Raw genomic sequence first — 20,000 nt, forward strand, 5'->3', positions numbered from 1 at the left:
GGGGGGGTTCTCTGAGGGGTTCTCTGCGGTTCTATGGGACTCTAGTCTCTATTTTCAGAACCCAGAACCAAATTTCCTGCCATCCATTGGCCCAACTACATTTATCTAGATAGTCTGTCATGAGAGGAGTAGTCTCAACCTGTCTGTCTCTCTCCATGCTATAACCTATTCATAATGGCCAACCTGTCTTTGTCTCTCCTCCATGCTATAACCTATTCATAATGGCCAACCTGTCTTGTCTCTCTCCATGCTATAACCTATTCATAATGGCAACCTCCCTGTCTGTCTCTCTCCATGCTATAACCTATTCATAATGGCCAACCTGTTCTGTCTCTCTCCATGCTATAACCTATTCATAATGGCCAACCTGTCTGTCTCTCTCCATGCTATAACCTATTCATAATGGCCAACCTGTCTGTCTCTCTCCATGCTATAACCTATTCATAATGGCCAACCTGTCTGTCTCTCTCCATGCTATAACCTATTCATAATGGCCAACCTGTCTGTCTCTCTCCATGCTATAACCTATTCATAATGGCCAACCTGTCTGTCTCTCTCCATGCTATAACCTATTCATAATGGCCAACCTGTCTGTCTCTCTCCATGCTATAACCTATTCATAATGGCCAACCTGTCTGTCTCTCTCCATGCTATAACCTATTCATAATGGCCAACCTGTCTGTCTCTCTCCATGCTATAACCTATTCATAATGGCCAACCTGTCTGTCTCTCTCCCATGCTATAACCTATTCATAATGGCCAACCTGTCTGTCTCTCTCTCTCTCTCCATGCTATAACCTATTCATAATGGCCAACCTGTCTGTCTCTCTCTCTCCATGCTAAAACCTATTCATAATGGCCAACCCTGTCTTCTCTCTCCCATGCTATAACCTATTCATAATGGCCAACCTGTCTGTCTCTCTCCATGCTATAACCTATTCATAATGGCCAACCTGTGTCTCTCTCCATGCTATAACCTATTCATAATGGCCAACCTGTCTGTCTCTCTCCATGCTATAACCTATTCATAATGGCCAACCTGTCTGTCTCTCTCCATGCTATAACCTATTCATAATGGCCAACCTGTGTCTCTCTCCATGCTATAACCTATTCATAATGGCCAACCTGTCTGTCTCTCTCCATGCTATAACCTATTCATAATGGCCAACCTGTGTCTCTCTCCATGCTATAACCTATTCATAATGGCCAACCTGTCTGTCTCTCTCCATGCTATAACCTATTCATAATGGCCAACCTGTCTGTCTCTCTCTCTCTCTCTCTCCATGCTATAACCTATTCATAATGGCCAACCTGTCTGTCTCTCTCTCTCTCTCTCTCCATGCTATAACCTATTCATAATGGCCAACCTGTCTGTCTCTCTCCATGCTATAACCTATTCATAATGGCCAACCTGTCTGTCTCTCTCCATGCTATAACCTATTCATAATGGCCACCTGTCTGTCTCTCTCCATGCTATAACCTATCATAATGGCCAACCTGTGTCTCTCTCCATGCTATAACCTATTCATAATGGCCAACCTGTCTGTCTCTCTCCATGCTATAACCTATTCATAATGGCCAACCTGTCTGTCTCTCTCCATGCTATAACCTATTCATAATGGCCAACCTGTTGTCTCTCTCCATTGCTATAACCTATTCATAATGGCCAACCTGTCTGTCTCTCTCCATGCTATAACCTATTCATAATGGCCAACCTGTCTGTCTCTCTCCATGCTATAACCTATTCATATGGCCAACCTGTCTCTCTCTCCATGCTAAACCTATTCAAATGGCCAACCTGTCTGTCTCTCTCCATGCTATAACCTATTCATAATGGCCAACCTGTCTGTCTCTCTCCATGCTATAACCTATTCATAATGGCCAACCTGTGTCTCTCTCCATGCTATAACCTATTCATAATGGCCAACCTGTCTGTCTCTCTCCATGCTATAACCTATTCATAATGGCCAACCTGTCTGTCTCTCTCCCATGCTATAACCTATTCATAATGGCCAACCTGTCGTCTCTCTCCATGCTATAACCTATTCATAATGGCCAACCTGTCTGTCTCTCTCCATGCTATAACCTATTCATAATGGCCAACCTGTCTGTCTCTCTCCATGCTATAACCTATTCATAATGGCCAACTGTCTGTCTCTCTCCATGCTATAACCTATTCATAATGGCCAACCTGTCTGTCTCTCTCCATGCTATAACCTATTCATAATGGCCAACCTGTCTGTCTCTCTCCATGCTATAACCTATTCATAATGGCCAACCTGTCTGTCTCTCTCCATGCTATAACCTATTCATAATGGCCAACCTGTCTGTCTCTCTCCATGCTATAACCTATTCATAATGGCCAACCTGTGTCTCTCTCCATGCTATAACCTATTCATAATGGCCAACCTGTCTGTCTCTCTCCATGCTATAACCTATTCATAATGGCCAACCTGTGTCTCTCTCCATGCTATAACCTATTCATAATGGCCAACCTGTCTGTCTCTCTCTATGCTATAACCTATTCATAATGGCCAACCTGTCTGTCTCTCTCCATGCTATAACCTATTCATAATGGCCAACCTGTCTGTCTCTCTCCATGCTATAACCTATTCATAATGGCCAACCTGTCTGTCTCTCTCCATGCTATAACCTATTCATAATGGCCAACCTGTCTGTCTCTCTCCATGCTATAACCTATTCATAATGGCCAACCTGTCTGTCTCTCTCCATGCTATAACCTATTCATAATGGCCAACCTGTCTGTCTCTCTCCATGCTATAACCTATTCATAATGGCCAACCTGTGTCTCTCTCCATGCTATAACCTATTCATAATGGCCAACCTGTCTGTCTCTCTCCATGCTATAACCTATTCATAATGGCCAACCTGTGTCTCTCTCCATGCTATAACCTATTCATAATGGCCAACCTGTCTGTCTCTCTCCATGCTATAACCTATTCATAATGGCCAACCTGTCTGTCTCTCTCCATGCTATAACCTATTCATAATGGCCAACCTGTCTGTCTCTCTCCATGCTATAACCTATTCATAATGGCCAACCTGTCTGTCTCTCTCCATGCTATAACCTATTCATAATGGCCAACCTGTCTGTCTCTCTCCATGCTATAACCTATTCATAATGGCCAACCTGTCTGTCTCTCTCCATGCTATAACCTATTCATAATGGCCAACCTGTGTCTCTCTCCATGCTATAACCTATTCATAATGGCCAACCTGTCTGTCTCTCTCCATGCTATAACCTATTCATAATGGCCAACCTGTCTGTCTCTCTCTATGCTATAACCTATTCATAATGGCCAACCTGTCTGTCTCTCTCCATGCTATAACCTATTCATAATGGCCAACCTGTCTCTCTCTCTCCATGCTATAACCTATTCATAATGGCCAACCTGTCTCTCTCTCTCTCTCTCTCTCTCCATGCTATAACCTATTCATAATGGCCAACCTGTCTGTTTCTCTCCATGCTATAACCTATTCATAATGGCCAACCTGTCTGTCTCTCTCCATGCTATAACCTATTCATAATGGCCAACCTGTCTGTCTCTCTCCATGCTATAACCTATTCATAATGGCCAACCTGTGTCTCTCTCCATGCTATAACCTATTCATAATGGCCAACCTGTCTGTCTCTCTCCATGCTATAACCTATTCATAATGGCCAACCTGTCTGTCTCTCTCCATGCTATAACCTATTCATAATGGCCAACCTGTCTGTCTCTCTCCATGCTATAACCTATTCATAATGGCCTACCTGTCTGTCTCTCTCCATGCTATAACCTATTCATAATGGCCAACCTGTCTGTCTCTCTCCATGCTATAACCTATTCATAATGGCCAACCTGTCTGTCTCTCTCCATGCTATAACCTATTCATAATGGCCAACCTGGTCGTAACAGGGTGAGCTTGCTTCTGTTCTATTGTGTATCTTGTTGTTCCACATCTAGAGCTCTGATAAAAGTCTAGACATAGGCCATATTCCCACTATGAGATATGAAGGAGAGTCTGAGGAGTGGGGTGGTTGAAAGAGAATTATACTTTTCAATTCAGATGACATCCTTGCCTTACATTTTGTTGTGGCTGGCAATGCCACATTCTGGGTCCCCAGCTCAAACTGAGCCACTACTAGCCAGTAAGAACAAACTATTCAACAAACTGTTTTTTTTCTAAAACATACCACAGTCTTGAATAATGAAACCATTCACAAGCATGTACGTGAAAATTGAAAGAGTTTATTTTCTCAACACAGCTGCAGGTAGCCTAGAGAAGCCTATGTGCTCTGATCCCATCTGGGCCAGGGGAAACATAACATCATGTTTTTATAGCCTAAAAATAGGCCCATTTATTTGTGTTCTGAGAAAAATTTGAATGTGATTCAAATTTCGTTTATATTCACACTTCGTGTTGCTAGACTACCTAGGCCTTTTTAAATCCAAAATGATTGACTGGAATGAATCAATCAACACAATAGTGATGACGTACTGTATGGGTGTATTTTTAATGACAGGTGTAAACCCAGCTAAAACATAATATTATGAGATATATATATATACGTTTCTGAGGGCTTGATGAGAGCAGGGTAGCCTGTGGTTATTTTACATACAACCTTCATCTCAGTGTGTCTGAGCGCAGAATAGCGGACGAATTCACAAACGTTCAACACGTATTGAATATGGTTCGTGTCAGTAAACTATTGGCAAAACAAAAGCGTAATTGTATTGTTGCCAGCAGCACAGTTGCGGTCACCAATCCTCTGGGTAACATGTAAACAGCCTAGCCAGCTGTACTAGGGCGAGTAAAATGGTCAGTGAGGTGTTCTCTCATTTTTGTCTGGAAGTAGCTAGCAAGCTAGTTAACTTTAGCCAGTTAGCTTGGGTGTTTGACTGCCGTTTTGAGGTCAGATCGCTCGGAACAACCCTACTCCTCCGCCAGAACTTCCCGTGTGCGCTCTGAACGCTCAGAGAGAGAAACGCTCTGAATGTACCAAATGGAAAATCTGTCAGCGCGCTCTGAGCACTCTCTGGCACTCCGGTTCTATTTAAAGTCATGTTATCAAATTGACCCGAAAATATTAAGAAGTAAGGTTCTTCTCTGGGAATTTCTGTACCTCAGCATAATGTTTTCTGCAGGTTTCCTCATGGTTCTATTTAAAGCCATGTTTCCAGAACATTCAGAAAACTTTCCATGAAAACCACAAGAGAACATTAGTAGCATTCTAAGAATGTTATTTAATCAAAAATAAACATTCCGTCCTCAGCGTCGAGAAAAACCCTCTCTATCCTCTATCTTGTGAAGTGTGTTCAGGTGTGTTGGCGTGTCCACTAATTGGCCACAGCTGATCTTAATGAGTGTTTGTGGACTAATTCCATGGATAGAGAACAGAAGATCATAGGTTTGAATCTCCCTAGGGCCAGGAGTTTTTCCAGGATTTTTAAAAATAAAACCCTATGACCTGATTAGAAAAATAATCTGGTTCCATTATAATGGCCCATATAAAACCGTTTTTTTTACAGCTTATTTCTTACTATGTCACACGCTACATCTAGGACAGTTCTGAGACAATTGTGTCCACGCTGCCTGGGGAGTAACTGTTGGCCGAGTGTCGAGGTAGCGGCTGAGATGTAGCAAGTACACAAGTTTACATTTGAATAATATGATATAATATGGTAATTTAAAAAAGTGTTAAGAGGCTCATAGACAGATAGACAGACATTTGTAAATACAGTATAGTGTATGTGTGTACACCCCTTCAAATGAGTGGATTAGGCTTTTTCAGCCACACCCATTGCTGACAGGTGTATAAAATCGAGCACACAGCCATCCAATCTCCATAGACAAAACGTTGTCATTAGAACGGCCTTAATGAAGAGCTCAGTGACTTTCAACGTGGCACCATCATAGGATGCCACATTTCCAACAAGTTAGTTTGCCAAATTTCTGCCCTGCTAGAGCTGCCCAGTTCAAAAGTAAGTGCTGTTATTGTGAAGTGGAAACGTCTAGGAGCAATAACGGCTCAGCCACAAAGTGGTAGGCCACACAAGCTCACAGAATGGGACCTCCGAGTGCTGTAGCACATTAAAATCATCTTTCCTTTGGTTGCACACTAATGAGTTCCAAACTGCCTCTGGAAGCAACATCAGCACAATAACTGTTTGTCGGGAGCTTCATGAAATGAGTTTCCACGGCCAAGCAGCCGCACACAAACCTAAGATCACCATGCGCAATGCCAAGCATCGGCTGGAGTGGTTTAAAGTTCGCCGTCATTGGACTCTGGAGCAGTGGAAACGCGTTCTCTGGAGTGATGATTTGATGGTTTGGCAGATGCCAGGAGAACGCTACCTGCCCGAATGCATAGTGCCAACTGTAAAGTTTGGTGGAGGAGGCATAATGGTCTGGGGCTGTTTTTCATGGTTCGGGCTCCTTAGTTCCAGTGAAGGGAAATCTTAACACTACAGAATACAATGACATTCTAGATGATTCTGTCCTTCCAACATTGTGGCAACAGTTTTAGGAAGGCCTTTCGCTGTTTCAGCATGACATTGCCCCCAAGGACAAAGCGAGGTCCATCCAGAAATGGTTTGTCAAGATCAGTGTGGAAGAACTTGACTGGTCTGCACAGTCCCTGACCTCAACTCCATTGAGCACGCTTGGAATTGGAACGCCGACTAATCGCCCAACATCAGCGCCCGATCTCACTAATGCTCTTGTTGGCTGAATGGAAGCAAGTCCCTGCAGCAATGTTCCAACATCTAGTGGAAAGCCTTTCTAGAAGAGTGGAGGCTGTTATAGCAGCAAAGGGGGGACCAACTCCATATTATTGCCCATGATTTTAGAATGAGATGTTCAACAAGAAGGTGTCCACATACTTTTGGTCATGTAGTGTAGATTGTTGTGTTACAGTATGAATTTGAAATGGATTAAATGTAGATGTTATTGTCTCTGGCCTACACACAATACCCCATAATGTCAAAGTGGAATTACGTTTTTGAAATTGTTATAAATGAATAGAAAAATGTAAGCTGAAATGTCCTGGGTCACTAAGTATTCAACTCCTTTGTTTTTGCAAGCCTAAATAAGTTCAGGAGTAAAAAAAAAAAGATTAACAAGTCACATAACAAGTTGCATGGACTCACTCTGTGTGCAATAATAGTGTTTAACTTGATTTCTGAATGACTACCTGTACTCTGCTCTGTACCCCACACTTACAATTATCTGTAAGGTCCCTCAGTCGAGAACTGAATTTCAAACACAGATTCAACCACAAAAACCAGGGAGGTTTTCCAATGCCTCACAAAGAAGGGCTCTGATTGGTAGATGGGTAAAAAATAAATTTAAAAGCAGACATTGAATATCCCTTTGAGCATGTTGAAATTATTAATTACACTGTGACTGGTTTATCAATACACCCAGTCACTATAAAGATACAGACGTATCAATACACCCAGTCACTATAAAGATACAGGCGTATCAATACACCCAGTCACTACAAAGATACAGGTGTATCAATACACCCAGTCACTATAAAGATACAGGTGTATCAATACACCCAGTCACTACAAAGATACAGGTGTATCAATACACCCAGTCACTACAAAGATACAGGCGTCCTTCCTAACTGAGTTGCCGGAGACAGACACACAGACAGACACACAGACAGACACACAGACACACACAGACAGACAGACAGACAGACAGACAGACAGACAGACAGACAGACAGACAGAGACACAGACACAGACAGACAGACAGACAGACAGACAGACAGACAGACAGACAGACAGACAGACAGACAGACAGACAGACAGACAGACAGACAGACAGACAGACAGACAGACAGACAGACAGACAGTCAATAGATAGATGCAGCACTATAGTGTGGATATAAACTGAATTGTGCCATGTAATGAGTTGTTAAGTTTAATGACTTGTTCCGTTTGTGGATCCATGCAGGGTAGCAGAAGGACTGTGGATATGTGAGGTAATTGGGAATCCCATCACCTTTCATGCTATACCTGTTGTGCTTACTCTTGTCAGCTGGTTCAGGTGTAAACTACAACAGAACACACACACACACACACTTTCAAATTGCCATTTTATACGGAAACTGTCGGAATCCTAGAAATAGAATGACTTATATTAACAAACAAGGTGGAAAGGAACGTTGTTCTTGTTTGGACCAATGGGTTGACAGCATGTGACAAACAGAGAGGAGGCGGAGCTTTGCTGCTTGAGTGACAGGGGATGGGGGTTGTCTGTGGGAGGCGGCCACATTAGGAGAAAAAAAAACGAGTAAACTATAAAAACGGACGTTACACTTTCTGATATGTTTCATAGTGCAGCTCTATGTGTTGTCTGTCTGTCTGTCTGTCTGTCTGTCTGTCTGTCTGTCTGTCTGTCTGTCTGTCTGTCTGTCTGTCTGTCTGTCTGTCTGTCTGTCTGTCTGTCTGTCTGTCTGTCTGTCTGTGTCTGTCTGTCTGTCTGTCTGTCTGTCTGTCTGTCTGTCTGTCTGTCTGTCTGTCTGTCAGCCTGTCTGTCTGTCTGTCAGCCTGTCTGTCTGTCTGTCTGTCTGTCTGTCTGTCTGTCTGTCTGTCTGTCTGTCTGTCAGTCTGTCTGTCTGCCAGCCAGCCAGCCAGCCTGTCTGTCTGTCAGTCTGTCTGTCAGTCTTATCAGAACAGATGTATATCACTGGTGTGTAGTGGCCTTTGTCTGCTTCATTTCCTTATCTACAATATTAGGATTAGTCCTGTAAATACCCCCCTAACCTGGTACAGTGAGCTGTCTGTTCCAGATTCCAGCCTGCTTGGTGGTTGGAGGTTTCAATCAATATGGAGGGTTTTACGGTAATTCTCCAAGGCATGAGTCAGTACGTAGGGTTTTACTGTAATTCTCCAAGGCATGAGTCCGTATGGGAGGGTTTTACTGTAATTCTCCAAGGCATGAGTCAGTACGTAGGGTTTTACTGTAATTCTCCAAGGCATGAGCCAGTATGGAGGGTTTTACTGTAATTCTCCAAGGTATGAGTCAGTATGGAGGGTTTTACGGTAATTCTCCAAGGCATGAGTCCGTACGTAGGGTTTTACTGTAATTCTCCAAGGCATGAGTCCGTATGGGAGGGTTTTACTGTCATTCTCCAAGGCATGAGTCAGTACGTAGGGTTTTACTGTAATTCTCCAAGGCATGAGTCAGTATGGAGAGTTTTAATGTAATTCTCCAAGGTATGAGTCAGTATGGAGGGTTTTACGGTAATTCTCCAAGGCATGAGTCCGTACGTACGGTTTTACTGTAATTCTCCAAGGCATGAGTCCGTATGGAGGGTTTTACTGTAATTCTCCAAGGTATGAGTCAGTATGGAGGGTTTTACGGTAATTCTCCAAGGCATGAGTCAGTACGTAGGGTTTTACTGTAATTCTCCATGGACTGAGTCAGTATGGTGGGTTTTACTGTAATTCTCCATGGCCTGAGTCAGTATGGAGGGTTTTGCTGTAATTCTCCATGGCCTGAGTCAGAATGGAGGGTTTTACTGTAATTGTCCATGGTATGAGTCAGTATGGAGGGTTTTACGGTAATTCTCCAAGGCAAGAGTCAATATGGAGGGTTTTACGGTGATTCTCCAAGGCCTGAGTCAGGTCACAGCATATTGTGCGTTATTAATACACTGCTGTGCTGTGGATTATCAGAGAGAGAGAGAGAGAGAGAGAGAGAGAGTCCACCACCCTCCTCCCCCTTCTCCTCTCTCTGCAACCCAGCCTGATCTGGTCTGAAGGCACGACCACGGAGCTGTGTGCGTGCGAGTGTGTATGTGTGTGTGTTCGTGCGTGCGTGCGTGTGTGTGTGTGTGCATGCATCTGCACGTGAGTATATCTGAAGGGTAGAGGAGCTCAGAGCTAATGGTGGTCTCTCTCACAGTCAGGTTCTAATGGTGGTCTCTCTCACAGTCAGGTTCTAATGGTGGTCTCTCTCACAGTCAGGTTCTAATGGTGGTCTCTCTCACAGTCAGAGCTAATGGTGGTCTCTCTCACAGTCAGGTTCTAATGGTGGTCTCTCTCAGAGTCAGGTTCTAATGGTGGTCTCTCTCACAGTCAGGTTCTAATGGTGGTCTCTCTCACAGTCAGGGATAATGGTGGTCTCTCTCACAGTCAGGTTCTAATGGTGGTCTCTCTCACAGTCAGGTTCTAATGGTGGTCTCTCTCACAGTCAGGTTCTAATGGTGGTCTCTCTCACAGTCAGGTTCTAATGGTGGTCTCTCTCACAGTCAGGTTCTAATGGTGGTCTCTCTCACAGTCAGGTTCTAATGGTGGTCTCTCTCACAGTCAGGTTCTAATGGTGGTCTCTCTCACAGTCAGGTTCTAATGGTGGTCTCTCTCACAGTCAGGTTCTAATGGTGGTCTTTCACACAGTCAGGTTCTAATGGTGGTCTCTCTCACAGTCAGGTTTTACTGGTGGTCTCTCTCACAGTCAGAGCTAATAGTGGTCTCTCACACAGTCAGGTTTTAATGGTGGTCTCTCTCACAGTCAGGTTTTAATGGTGGTCTCTCTCACAGTCAGGGCTAATGGTGGTCTCTCTCACAGTCAGGTTCTAATGGTGGTCTCTCACACAGTCAGGTTCTAATGGTGGTCTCTCTCACAGTCAGAGCTAATGGTGGTCTCTCTCACAGTCAGGTTCTAATGGTGATCTCTCTCACAGTCAGAGCTAATGGTGGTCTCTATCACAGTCAGGGATAATGGTGGTCTCTATCACAGTCAGGTTCTAATGGTGGTCTCTATCACAGTCAGGGATAATGGTGGCTCAGCAGTGAGGAGACAGAGTGTACAAGCAGCACATCCACAGGGATGACATCTCTCCCTCTCTATCTCTCTCTCTCTTTGTGTCTCCCTCTCTTTCCCTCTCTTAATTCCCTCTCTGGCTATCAGTCTCTGTGTGACGTAGACTCCTCTTGTTCTGTTGGCAGTGTAAGGGAGAATGGTCAGGGCAGGGGTGTGTGTGTGTTTGTCTTCTGGTCGGTTCAACTGTTTTTATTTTTCTAAACGCATGAGTGATTAAACAAATGGATGATTGCAAAGAAATGGCAATGCCCTTTTTTTTATACAATTGCTTTATACAATAATTACTACTCAGTGTTTTTTGTGAGAATTAATGGTGTGTATCTGTTATATTTTTTTAGAATTAATGGTGTGTATATCTGTGACATTTGCTGAGCTTTATATTGAGTTTTAGGCTTAATAAATGATGACTAGATGGATGGATCCGTGAAGCCATAGACATTCAGTCTTCACTCGAACCCAGTTCTGTTCTGTTTGTTTGTGTTTCAGAGCATGGCTTTGGCCTCACTCCGGTCATTGCCGATGCCCTGCGCCAATGTCCGTACCATCCCCACCATCACCCTCGTCACCTATCCTCTCACCCAAAACACCCCCCGCTGAGACCCAGCCGACCGAGTCAGAGCTAACGTCCACCATGCTGTCAGGAAGCTACAGTCGCTCCACGGTGGACTCACCCGCCATGCCGTCTGCCTCCACCAGGGGGAGAACTACCAGTGTGGACAGTGTGTCCAGTAGGGAGAGTGGAGCCAGTGTGAGCAGCAGTGTGAGCAGCAGTGTGAGCGTGCCCACGGTGTGTGGAGTCCCCAGTGGTACGGTGGTTCTGGAGGCACACTATGACTATCAATACCGTGGGGCAGACGGACGACAGGTCTGCATCCGAGAGGGGGAGCGGTTTATTCTCCTGAGGAAGACTAACACTGACTGGTGGCAGGTAAGGAGATCCTGACCGTGTGGCTCAGTTAGCATAGACAATGTCGGCAGGGTAGCCTAGTGGTTAGAGCGTTGGACTAGTAATCGAAAGGTTGCAAGTTCGAATCCCCGAGCTGACAAGGTACAAATCTGTCGTTCTGCCCCTGAACAGGCAGTTAACCCACTGTTCCTAGGCCATCATTGAAAAGAAGAATTTGCCTAGTAAAATAAAGGTAAAATAAATTTTAAAAAATGGCCCTAGTGTAACCAGTACTATTTGAAACCGTGTGTCCACCATTAGAACCTTTTAACCAAGAACAAAGAAATCCATGTGGTCAGAGGGAAATCACATATACCAATGTTTCCTTAACTGTGGTCCGCCCTCAACATGGGTTGGCAGACTTCTTTTTTGTTAAGGAACTCAGACCGGCTTTCAACGTACTCTTGTACGTTGTAATAATAGAATGAAAAAGGTTTAGTAATTGGGTATTACATCATCACGTCCTCTTGTCATGTCGGTCATTGGGTACTGTAGAGAGATATCTACTGTTGGAAATGTCCAGATCAACTAGCCCGTATCAGATACAACATTTTAGCTTGGGATTTTAGGCCATAGATTTTGTAGTGATGTTCGTGTCACTCAAATATCACATGAATACACATTAGACGTGGGCAAAATGTGTAGAATTGCATTAAAAAAATAAGCTTTAAACCTGCAATAGGTTCCTCTCCTCCAACAAGAGGGCTGTGAAGGGAGGCCTGAGTGGAACATTTCAAATCTAGCCAAGAGGGGTGTGAAGGGAGGCCTGAGTGGAACATTTCAAATCTAGCCAAGAGGGGTGTGAAGGGAGGCCTGAGTGGAACATTTCAAATCTAGCCAAGAGGGGTGTGAAGGGAGGCCTGAGTGGAACATTTCAAATCTAGCCAAGAGGGGTGTGAAGGGAGGCCTGAGTGGAACATTTCAAATCTAGCCAAGAGGGGTGTGAACAGAGCGGGATTTTCCCTGTGTATTCAGTGTACTGTTACTGTGTATTCACTGTTTATTCCGCTCAATGTCATGTATCATTTATTGTTCTATGTATGATTTATTACCAGGTGTATAATTCTTATTATTACCAGGTATATAATATACAGGTGTATAATTCTTATTATTACCAGGTATATAATATACAGGTGTATAATTCTTATTACCAGGTGTATAATTCCTATTATTACCAGGTATATAATATACAGGTGTATAATTCTTATTATTACCAGGTGTATAATATACAGGTGTATAATTCTTATTATTACCAGGTGTATAATTCTTATTGTTACCAGGTATATAATATACAGGTGTATAATTCTTATTATTACCAGGTGTATAATTCTTATTATTACCAGGTATATAATATACAGGTGTATTATTCTTATTATTACCAGGTGTATAATATACAGGTGTATAATTCTTATTATTACCAGGTGTATAATATACAGGTGTATAATTCTTATTATTACCAGGTATATAATATACAGGTGTATAATTCTTATTATTACCAGGTGTATGATATACAGGTGTATAATTCTTATTATTACCAGGTGTATAATATACAGGTGTATAATTCTTATTATTACCAGGTGTATAATATACAGGTGTATAATTCTTATTATTACCAGGTGTATAATATACAGGTGTATAATTCTTATTATTACCAGGTGTATAATATACAGGTGTATAATTCTTATTATTACCAGGTATATAATATACAGGTGTATAATTCTTATTATTACCAGGTGTATAATATACAGGTGTATAATTCTTATTATTACCAGGTATATAATATACAGGTGTATAATTCTTATTATTACCAGGTGTATAATATACAGGTGTATAATTCTTATTATTACCAGGTATATAATATACAGGTGTATAATTCTTATTATTACCAGGTATATAATATACAGGTGTATAATTCTTATTATTACCAGGTATATAATATACAGGTGTATAATTCTTATTATTACCAGGTATATAATATACAGGTGTATAATTCTTATTATTACCAGGTATATAATATACAGGTGTATAATTCTTATTATTACCAGGTATATAATATACAGGTGTATAATTCTTATTATTACCAGGTATATAATATACAGGTGTATAATTCTTATTATTACCAGGTATATAATATACAGGTGTATAATTCTTATTATTACCAGGTGTATAATATACAGGTGTATAATTCTTATTATTACCAGGTATATAATATACAGGTGTATAATTCTTATTATTACCAGGTGTATAATATACAGGTGTATAATTCTTATTATTACCAGGTGTATAATATACAGGTGTATAAATCTTATTATTACCAGGTATATAATATACAGGTGTATAATTCTTATTATTACCAGGTGTATAATATACAGGTGTATAATTCTTGTTATTACCAGGTGTATAATATACAGGTGTATAATTCTTATTATTACCAGGTATATAATATACAGGTGTATAATTCTTATTATTACCAGGTATATAATATACAGGTGTATAATTCTTATTATTACCAGGTATATAATATACAGGTGTATAATTCTTATTATTACCAGGTATATAATATACAGGTGTATAATTCTTATTATTACCAGGTGTATAATATACAGGTGTATAATTCTTATTATTACCAGGTATATAATATACAGGTGTATAATTCTTATTATTACCAGGTATATAATATACAGGTGTATAATTCTTATTATTACCAGGTATATAATATACAGGTGTATAATTCTTATTATTACCAGGTATATAATATACAGGTGTATAATTCTTATTATTACCAGGTATATAATATACAGGTGTATAATTCTTATTACCATGTGTATAATTCCTATTATTACCAGGTATATAATATACAGGTGTATAATTCTTATTATTACCAGGTGTATAATATACAGGTGTATAATTCTTATTATTACCAGGTGTATAATTCTTATTATTACCAGGTATATAATATACAGGTGTATAATTCTTATTATTACCAGGTGTATAATTCTTATTATTACCGGGTATATAATATACAGGTGTATTATTCTTATTATTACCAGGTGGATAATATACAGGTGTATAATTCTTATTATTACCAGGTGTATAATATACAGGTGTATAATTCTTATTATTACCAGGTGTATAATATACAGGTGTATAATTCTTATTATTACCAGGTGTATAATATACAGGTGTATAATTCCTATTATTACCAGGTATATAATATACAGGTGTATAATTCTTATTATTACCAGGTATATAATATACAGGTGTATAATTCTTATTATTAACAGGTATATAATATACAGGTGTATAATTCTTATTATTACCAGGTATATAATATACAGGTGTATAATTCTTATTATTACCAGGTGTATAATTCTTATTATTACCAGGTATATAATATACATGTTATGTCGGACCAAATGCAGCGTGGTTCATTCGATACATCTTTAATGAAGACGAAACACGAACAATACAAAAACAATAAACGTAACGTGAAAACTGAAACAGCCTAAACTGGTGACAACTAACACAGAGACAGGAACAATCACCCACGAAACACTCAAAGAATATGGCTGCCTAAATATGGTTCCCAATCAGAGACAACGATAATCACCTGCCTCTGATTGAGCACCAATTCAGACAGCCATAGACTATGCTAGAAAACCCCACTAAGCCACAATCTCAAAACCTACGAAAAACCCCAATACAAAACACACCACATAATAAACCCATGTCACACCCTGGCCTGACCAAAATAATAAAGAAAACACAGAATACTAAGACCAGGGCGTGACAATACAGGTGTATAATTCTTATTATTACCAGGTGTATAATTCTTATTATTACCAGGTGTATAATATACAGGTGTATAATTCTTATTATTACCAGGTGTATAATTCTTATTATTACCAGGTGTATAATATACAGGTGTATAATTCTTATTATTACCAGGTATATAATATACAGGTGTATAATTCTTATTATTACCAGGTGTATAATATACAGGTGTATAATTCTTATTATTACCAGGTGTATAATATACAGGTGTATAATTCTTATTATTACCAGGTGTATAATATACAGGTGTATAATTCTTATTATTACCAGGTGTATAATTCTTATTATTACCAGGTGTATAATATACAGGTGTATAATTCTTATTATTACCAGGTGCGGAGGATCGGGGCAGCCAGTAAAGCCAATCCCCTGTATGTCCCAGCTACATACGTAGTGGAGGCACCCATCAGTCCTCTGTCATCAGCACCACAACAACAAAATGCCAACAACAACCTGTGTAACCAAGCCAACATGAGACTGCAGCTACAGTCATCTCTGTCTCTCTGCTCTAACAGCCAGTACTCAGGTACGTTAGTGTGAGGGGGTGGAGTTATCCCATGCGTGTGTGACCCATGTTCAATTGATCTCCATGGTCCCTTTTGCTAATACAAATGAATCCTCCTCCTCTCTTCCCTTCCTCCACAGTGCTCAAAACCTTCTGTCGGTCAATGGAGGACCTCAACTCTCACAGTGCCTTCAGGGGAGTCAACAGCCACAGCCCTACCCCCAGTCTGGAAGGAGGAGGGTGTCACTTCCCCACCATGCCCCTCCCTGCCCTCCCCTCCTACACCGCTAGCTCCTCCTCAGGACATCTGCTGGTCCCTGGGGGCCCCCAGACCTCCATTGGCCTCTCGGGCCCCATTCCCCGCAGTAAGACTTGATTAGATGTATTGTATATATAATTTATTTATTTACATTTTAGTCATTTAGCCGACGTTCTTATCCAGAGCGTCTTACAGTCAGTGCGTTAAAATAAGTTTAGTAGGGAATAGCAACTGTATGCTACAGTCACTGCTACAAGACCCGTCTTCAAAATAACTGCTACGTACATAGACGACTGTTGCAGCCGGAGACAACAGTACAATTTAGCAATAATCGATTGTGGTCCTCCAGCTAAAAGCTTCAACAACCTGCCCCAGAACCCTTATGAGGAGATCGAAGTGGTGGAGATCGGGGTCGGGATGGGACTGAGTGGACGGAGCACACCCATCGGGGGTGTTGCCAAGTCCCTTAGCCAATGGGACATGGCCGAGGCCACCTGCAGAAACAGCCGTCTGCAGGTAAGAGTGGGCCAAGATGGCCAACACACACACACACGCGCACGCACACACACACACACACACACACACACACACACACACACACACACACACACACACACACACACACACACACACACACACACACACACACACACACACGCGCACACACACAGGACACACACACACACGCACACACACAGGACACACACAGAGCAAGAGAGAGACACACACACACACACATACAAACACACAGGACAGGACACACACACACAGGACACACACACAGAGAGAGAGAGAGAGAGAGAGAGACACACACACAGCACAAGACACACACATACACAGGACAGTCTCTCTCTCTCTCTCTCTGTGTCTCTCTCTCTCTCTCTCTCTCTCTCTCTCTCTCTCTCTCTCTCTCTCTCTCTCTCTCTCTCTCTCTCTCTCTCAGCGGGCCTTTCTACCCCCTCCCTCCATCTCTCTCTCTCTCTCTCTCTCTCTCTCTCTCTCTCTCTCTCTCAATTCAATTCAATTCAATTCAAGGGCTTTATTGGCATGGGAAACATGTGTTAACATTGCCAAAGCAAGTGAGGTAGACAACATACAAAGTGAATATATAAAGTGAAAAACAACAAAAATTAACAGTAAACATTACACATACAGAAGTTTCAAAACAGTAAAGACATTACAAATGTCATATTATATATATATACAGTGTTCTAACAATGTACAAATGGCTAAAGGACACAAGATAAAATAAATAAGCATAAATATGGGTTGTATTTACAATGGTGTTTGTTCTTCACTGGTTGCCCTTTTCTCGTGGCAACAGGTCACAAATCTTGCTGCTGTGATGGCACACTGTGGAATTTCACCCAGTAGATATGGGAGTTTTTCAAAATTTGATTTGTTTTCGAATTCTTTGTGGATCTGTGTAATCTGAGGGAAATATGTCTCTCTAATATGGTCATACATTGGGCAGGAGGTTAGGAAGTGCAGCTCAGTTTCCACCTCATTTTGTGGGCAGTGAGCACATAGCCTGTCTTCTCTTGAGAGCCATGTCTGCCTACGGCGGCCTTTCTCAATAGCAAGGCTATGCTCACTGAGTCTGTACATAGTCAAGGCTTTCCTTAATTTTGGGTCAGTCACAGTGGTCAGGTATTCTGCCGCTGTGTACTCTCTGTGTAGGGCCAAATAGCATTCTAGTTTGCTCTGTTTTTTTGTTAATTCTTTCCAATGTGTTAAGTAGTTATCTTTTTGTTTTCTCATGATTTGGTTGGGTCTAATTGTGCTGCTGTCCTGGGGCTCTGTAGTGTGTGTTTGTGTTTGTGAACAGAGCCCCAGGACCAGCTTGCTTAGGGGACTCTTCTCCAGGTTCATCTCTCTGTAGGTGATGGCTTTGTTATGGAAGGTTTGTGAATCGCTTCCTTTTAGGTGGTTGTAGAATTTAACAGCTCTTTTCTGGATTTCTCTCTCTCTCTCTCTCTCTGAGGGCCTTTCTACCGCCCTCCATCTCTCTCTCTCTCTCTCTCTCTCTCTCTCTCTCTCTCTCTCTCTCTCTCTCTCTCTGAGGGCCTTTCTACCGCCCTCCATCTCTCTCTCTCTCTCTCTCTCTCTCTCTCTCTCTCTCTCTGAGGGCCTTTCTACCGCCCTCCATCTCTCTCTCTCTCTCTGAAGGTCTTTCTCCCTCGTGTCTCTAAACTCAGTAAGCAGGATTAAAGCAACATCCACGTCACAAGCTCCTATTTTCCACACATGCACACACGCACGCACAGACACACGCACGCACAGACACACGCACGCACGCACGCACACACACACAGACACACGCACACACGCACAGACACACACACGCACAGACACACGCACGCACAGACACACGCACGCACAGACACACGCACGCACGCACGCACAGACACACGCACGCACAGACACACGCACGCACGCACAGACACACGCACGACAGACACACGCACGCACGCACAGACACACGCACGCACAGACACACGCACGCACGCACAGACACACGCACGCACACACACACGCACGCACAGACACACGCACGCACACACACACACACACACACACACAGCTGGCCAGACGCAGTGTGTGTTTGTGTGTGTGTGTGGTTCGAGGAGCATTGGCCACAACACCACCTCAAAGACATTGGGCTTCATCCCAAATGGCAACCTATCCCTATACAGTGTGCTACTTTTGACCCAAGCCCTATGAGCCCTATGGACCTTAGTCAAAACTAGTGCACTAAATAGGGTATAGGGTACCATTGGGGACGAAGCCCAGCTCATAGAACATTCCTCACATTAGAATTTTAATGCTGTCTTAATATAAGCCACAATAAACGTTCCTGCCATCTCCCAGAATGGCCCAGATAAATGTGCTGTCATCTCCCAGAATGGCCCAGATAAATGTGCTGTCATCTCCCAGAATGGCCCAGATAAATATCCTGTCATCTCCCAGAATGGCCCAGATAAATGTCCTGTCATCTCCCAGAATGGCCCAGATAAATGCCCTGTCATCTCCCAGAATGGCCCAGATAAATGTGCTGTCATCTCCCAGAATGGCCCAGATAAATGTGCTGTCATCTCCCAGAATGGCCCAGATAAATGTCCTGTCATCTCCCAGAATGGCCCAGATAAACGTCCTGTCATCTCCCAGAATGGCCCAGATAAATGACCTGTCATCTCCCAGAATGGCCCAGATAAACGTCCTGTCATCTCCCAGAATGGCCCAGATAAATGTGCTGTCATCTCCCAGAATGGCCCAGATAAACGTCCTGTCATCTCCCAGAATGGCCCAGATATGGCCCAGATCATAGTGGTCATCTGGTATGTTCTATTCATTACATCATAGTGGTCATCTGATATGTTCTATTCATTACATCATAGTGGTCATCTGATATGTTCTATTCATTACATCATAGTGGTCATCTGATATGTTCTATTCATTACATCATAGTGGTCATCTGGTATGTTCTATTCATTACATCATAGTGGTCATCTGATATGTTCTATTCATTACATCATAGTGGTCATCTGGTATGTTCTATTCATTACATCATAGTGGTCATCTGGTATGTTCTATTCATTACATCATAGTGG

The 20,000-nt window shown here is 42.1% G+C and overlaps 1 protein-coding gene across 4 annotated transcripts in view; it reads left to right on the plus strand.

The window, feature by feature from the left end:
• arhgap9 (Rho GTPase activating protein 9) overlaps positions 1-20,000 on the plus strand; it is a 62,096-nt gene that overhangs the window by 9,022 nt on the left and 33,074 nt on the right. For all 4 annotated transcript variants that reach the window (XM_031825121.1, XM_031825194.1, XM_031825162.1 and 1 more), the window contains exons 2-5: positions 11,332-11,773; positions 15,959-16,151; positions 16,271-16,495; positions 16,739-16,905. In XM_031825121.1, coding sequence (XP_031680981.1) covers positions 11,378-11,773; positions 15,959-16,151; positions 16,271-16,495; positions 16,739-16,905 — 981 coding nt within the window. In that variant the 5' untranslated portion in view covers positions 11,332-11,377. The remainder of the gene's footprint in view (positions 1-11,331; positions 11,774-15,958; positions 16,152-16,270; positions 16,496-16,738; positions 16,906-20,000) is intronic.

This window comes from Oncorhynchus kisutch, linkage group LG1 (assembly GCF_002021735.2).
Source record: "Oncorhynchus kisutch isolate 150728-3 linkage group LG1, Okis_V2, whole genome shotgun sequence".
Taxonomy (NCBI): Eukaryota; Metazoa; Chordata; class Actinopteri; order Salmoniformes; family Salmonidae; genus Oncorhynchus; species Oncorhynchus kisutch.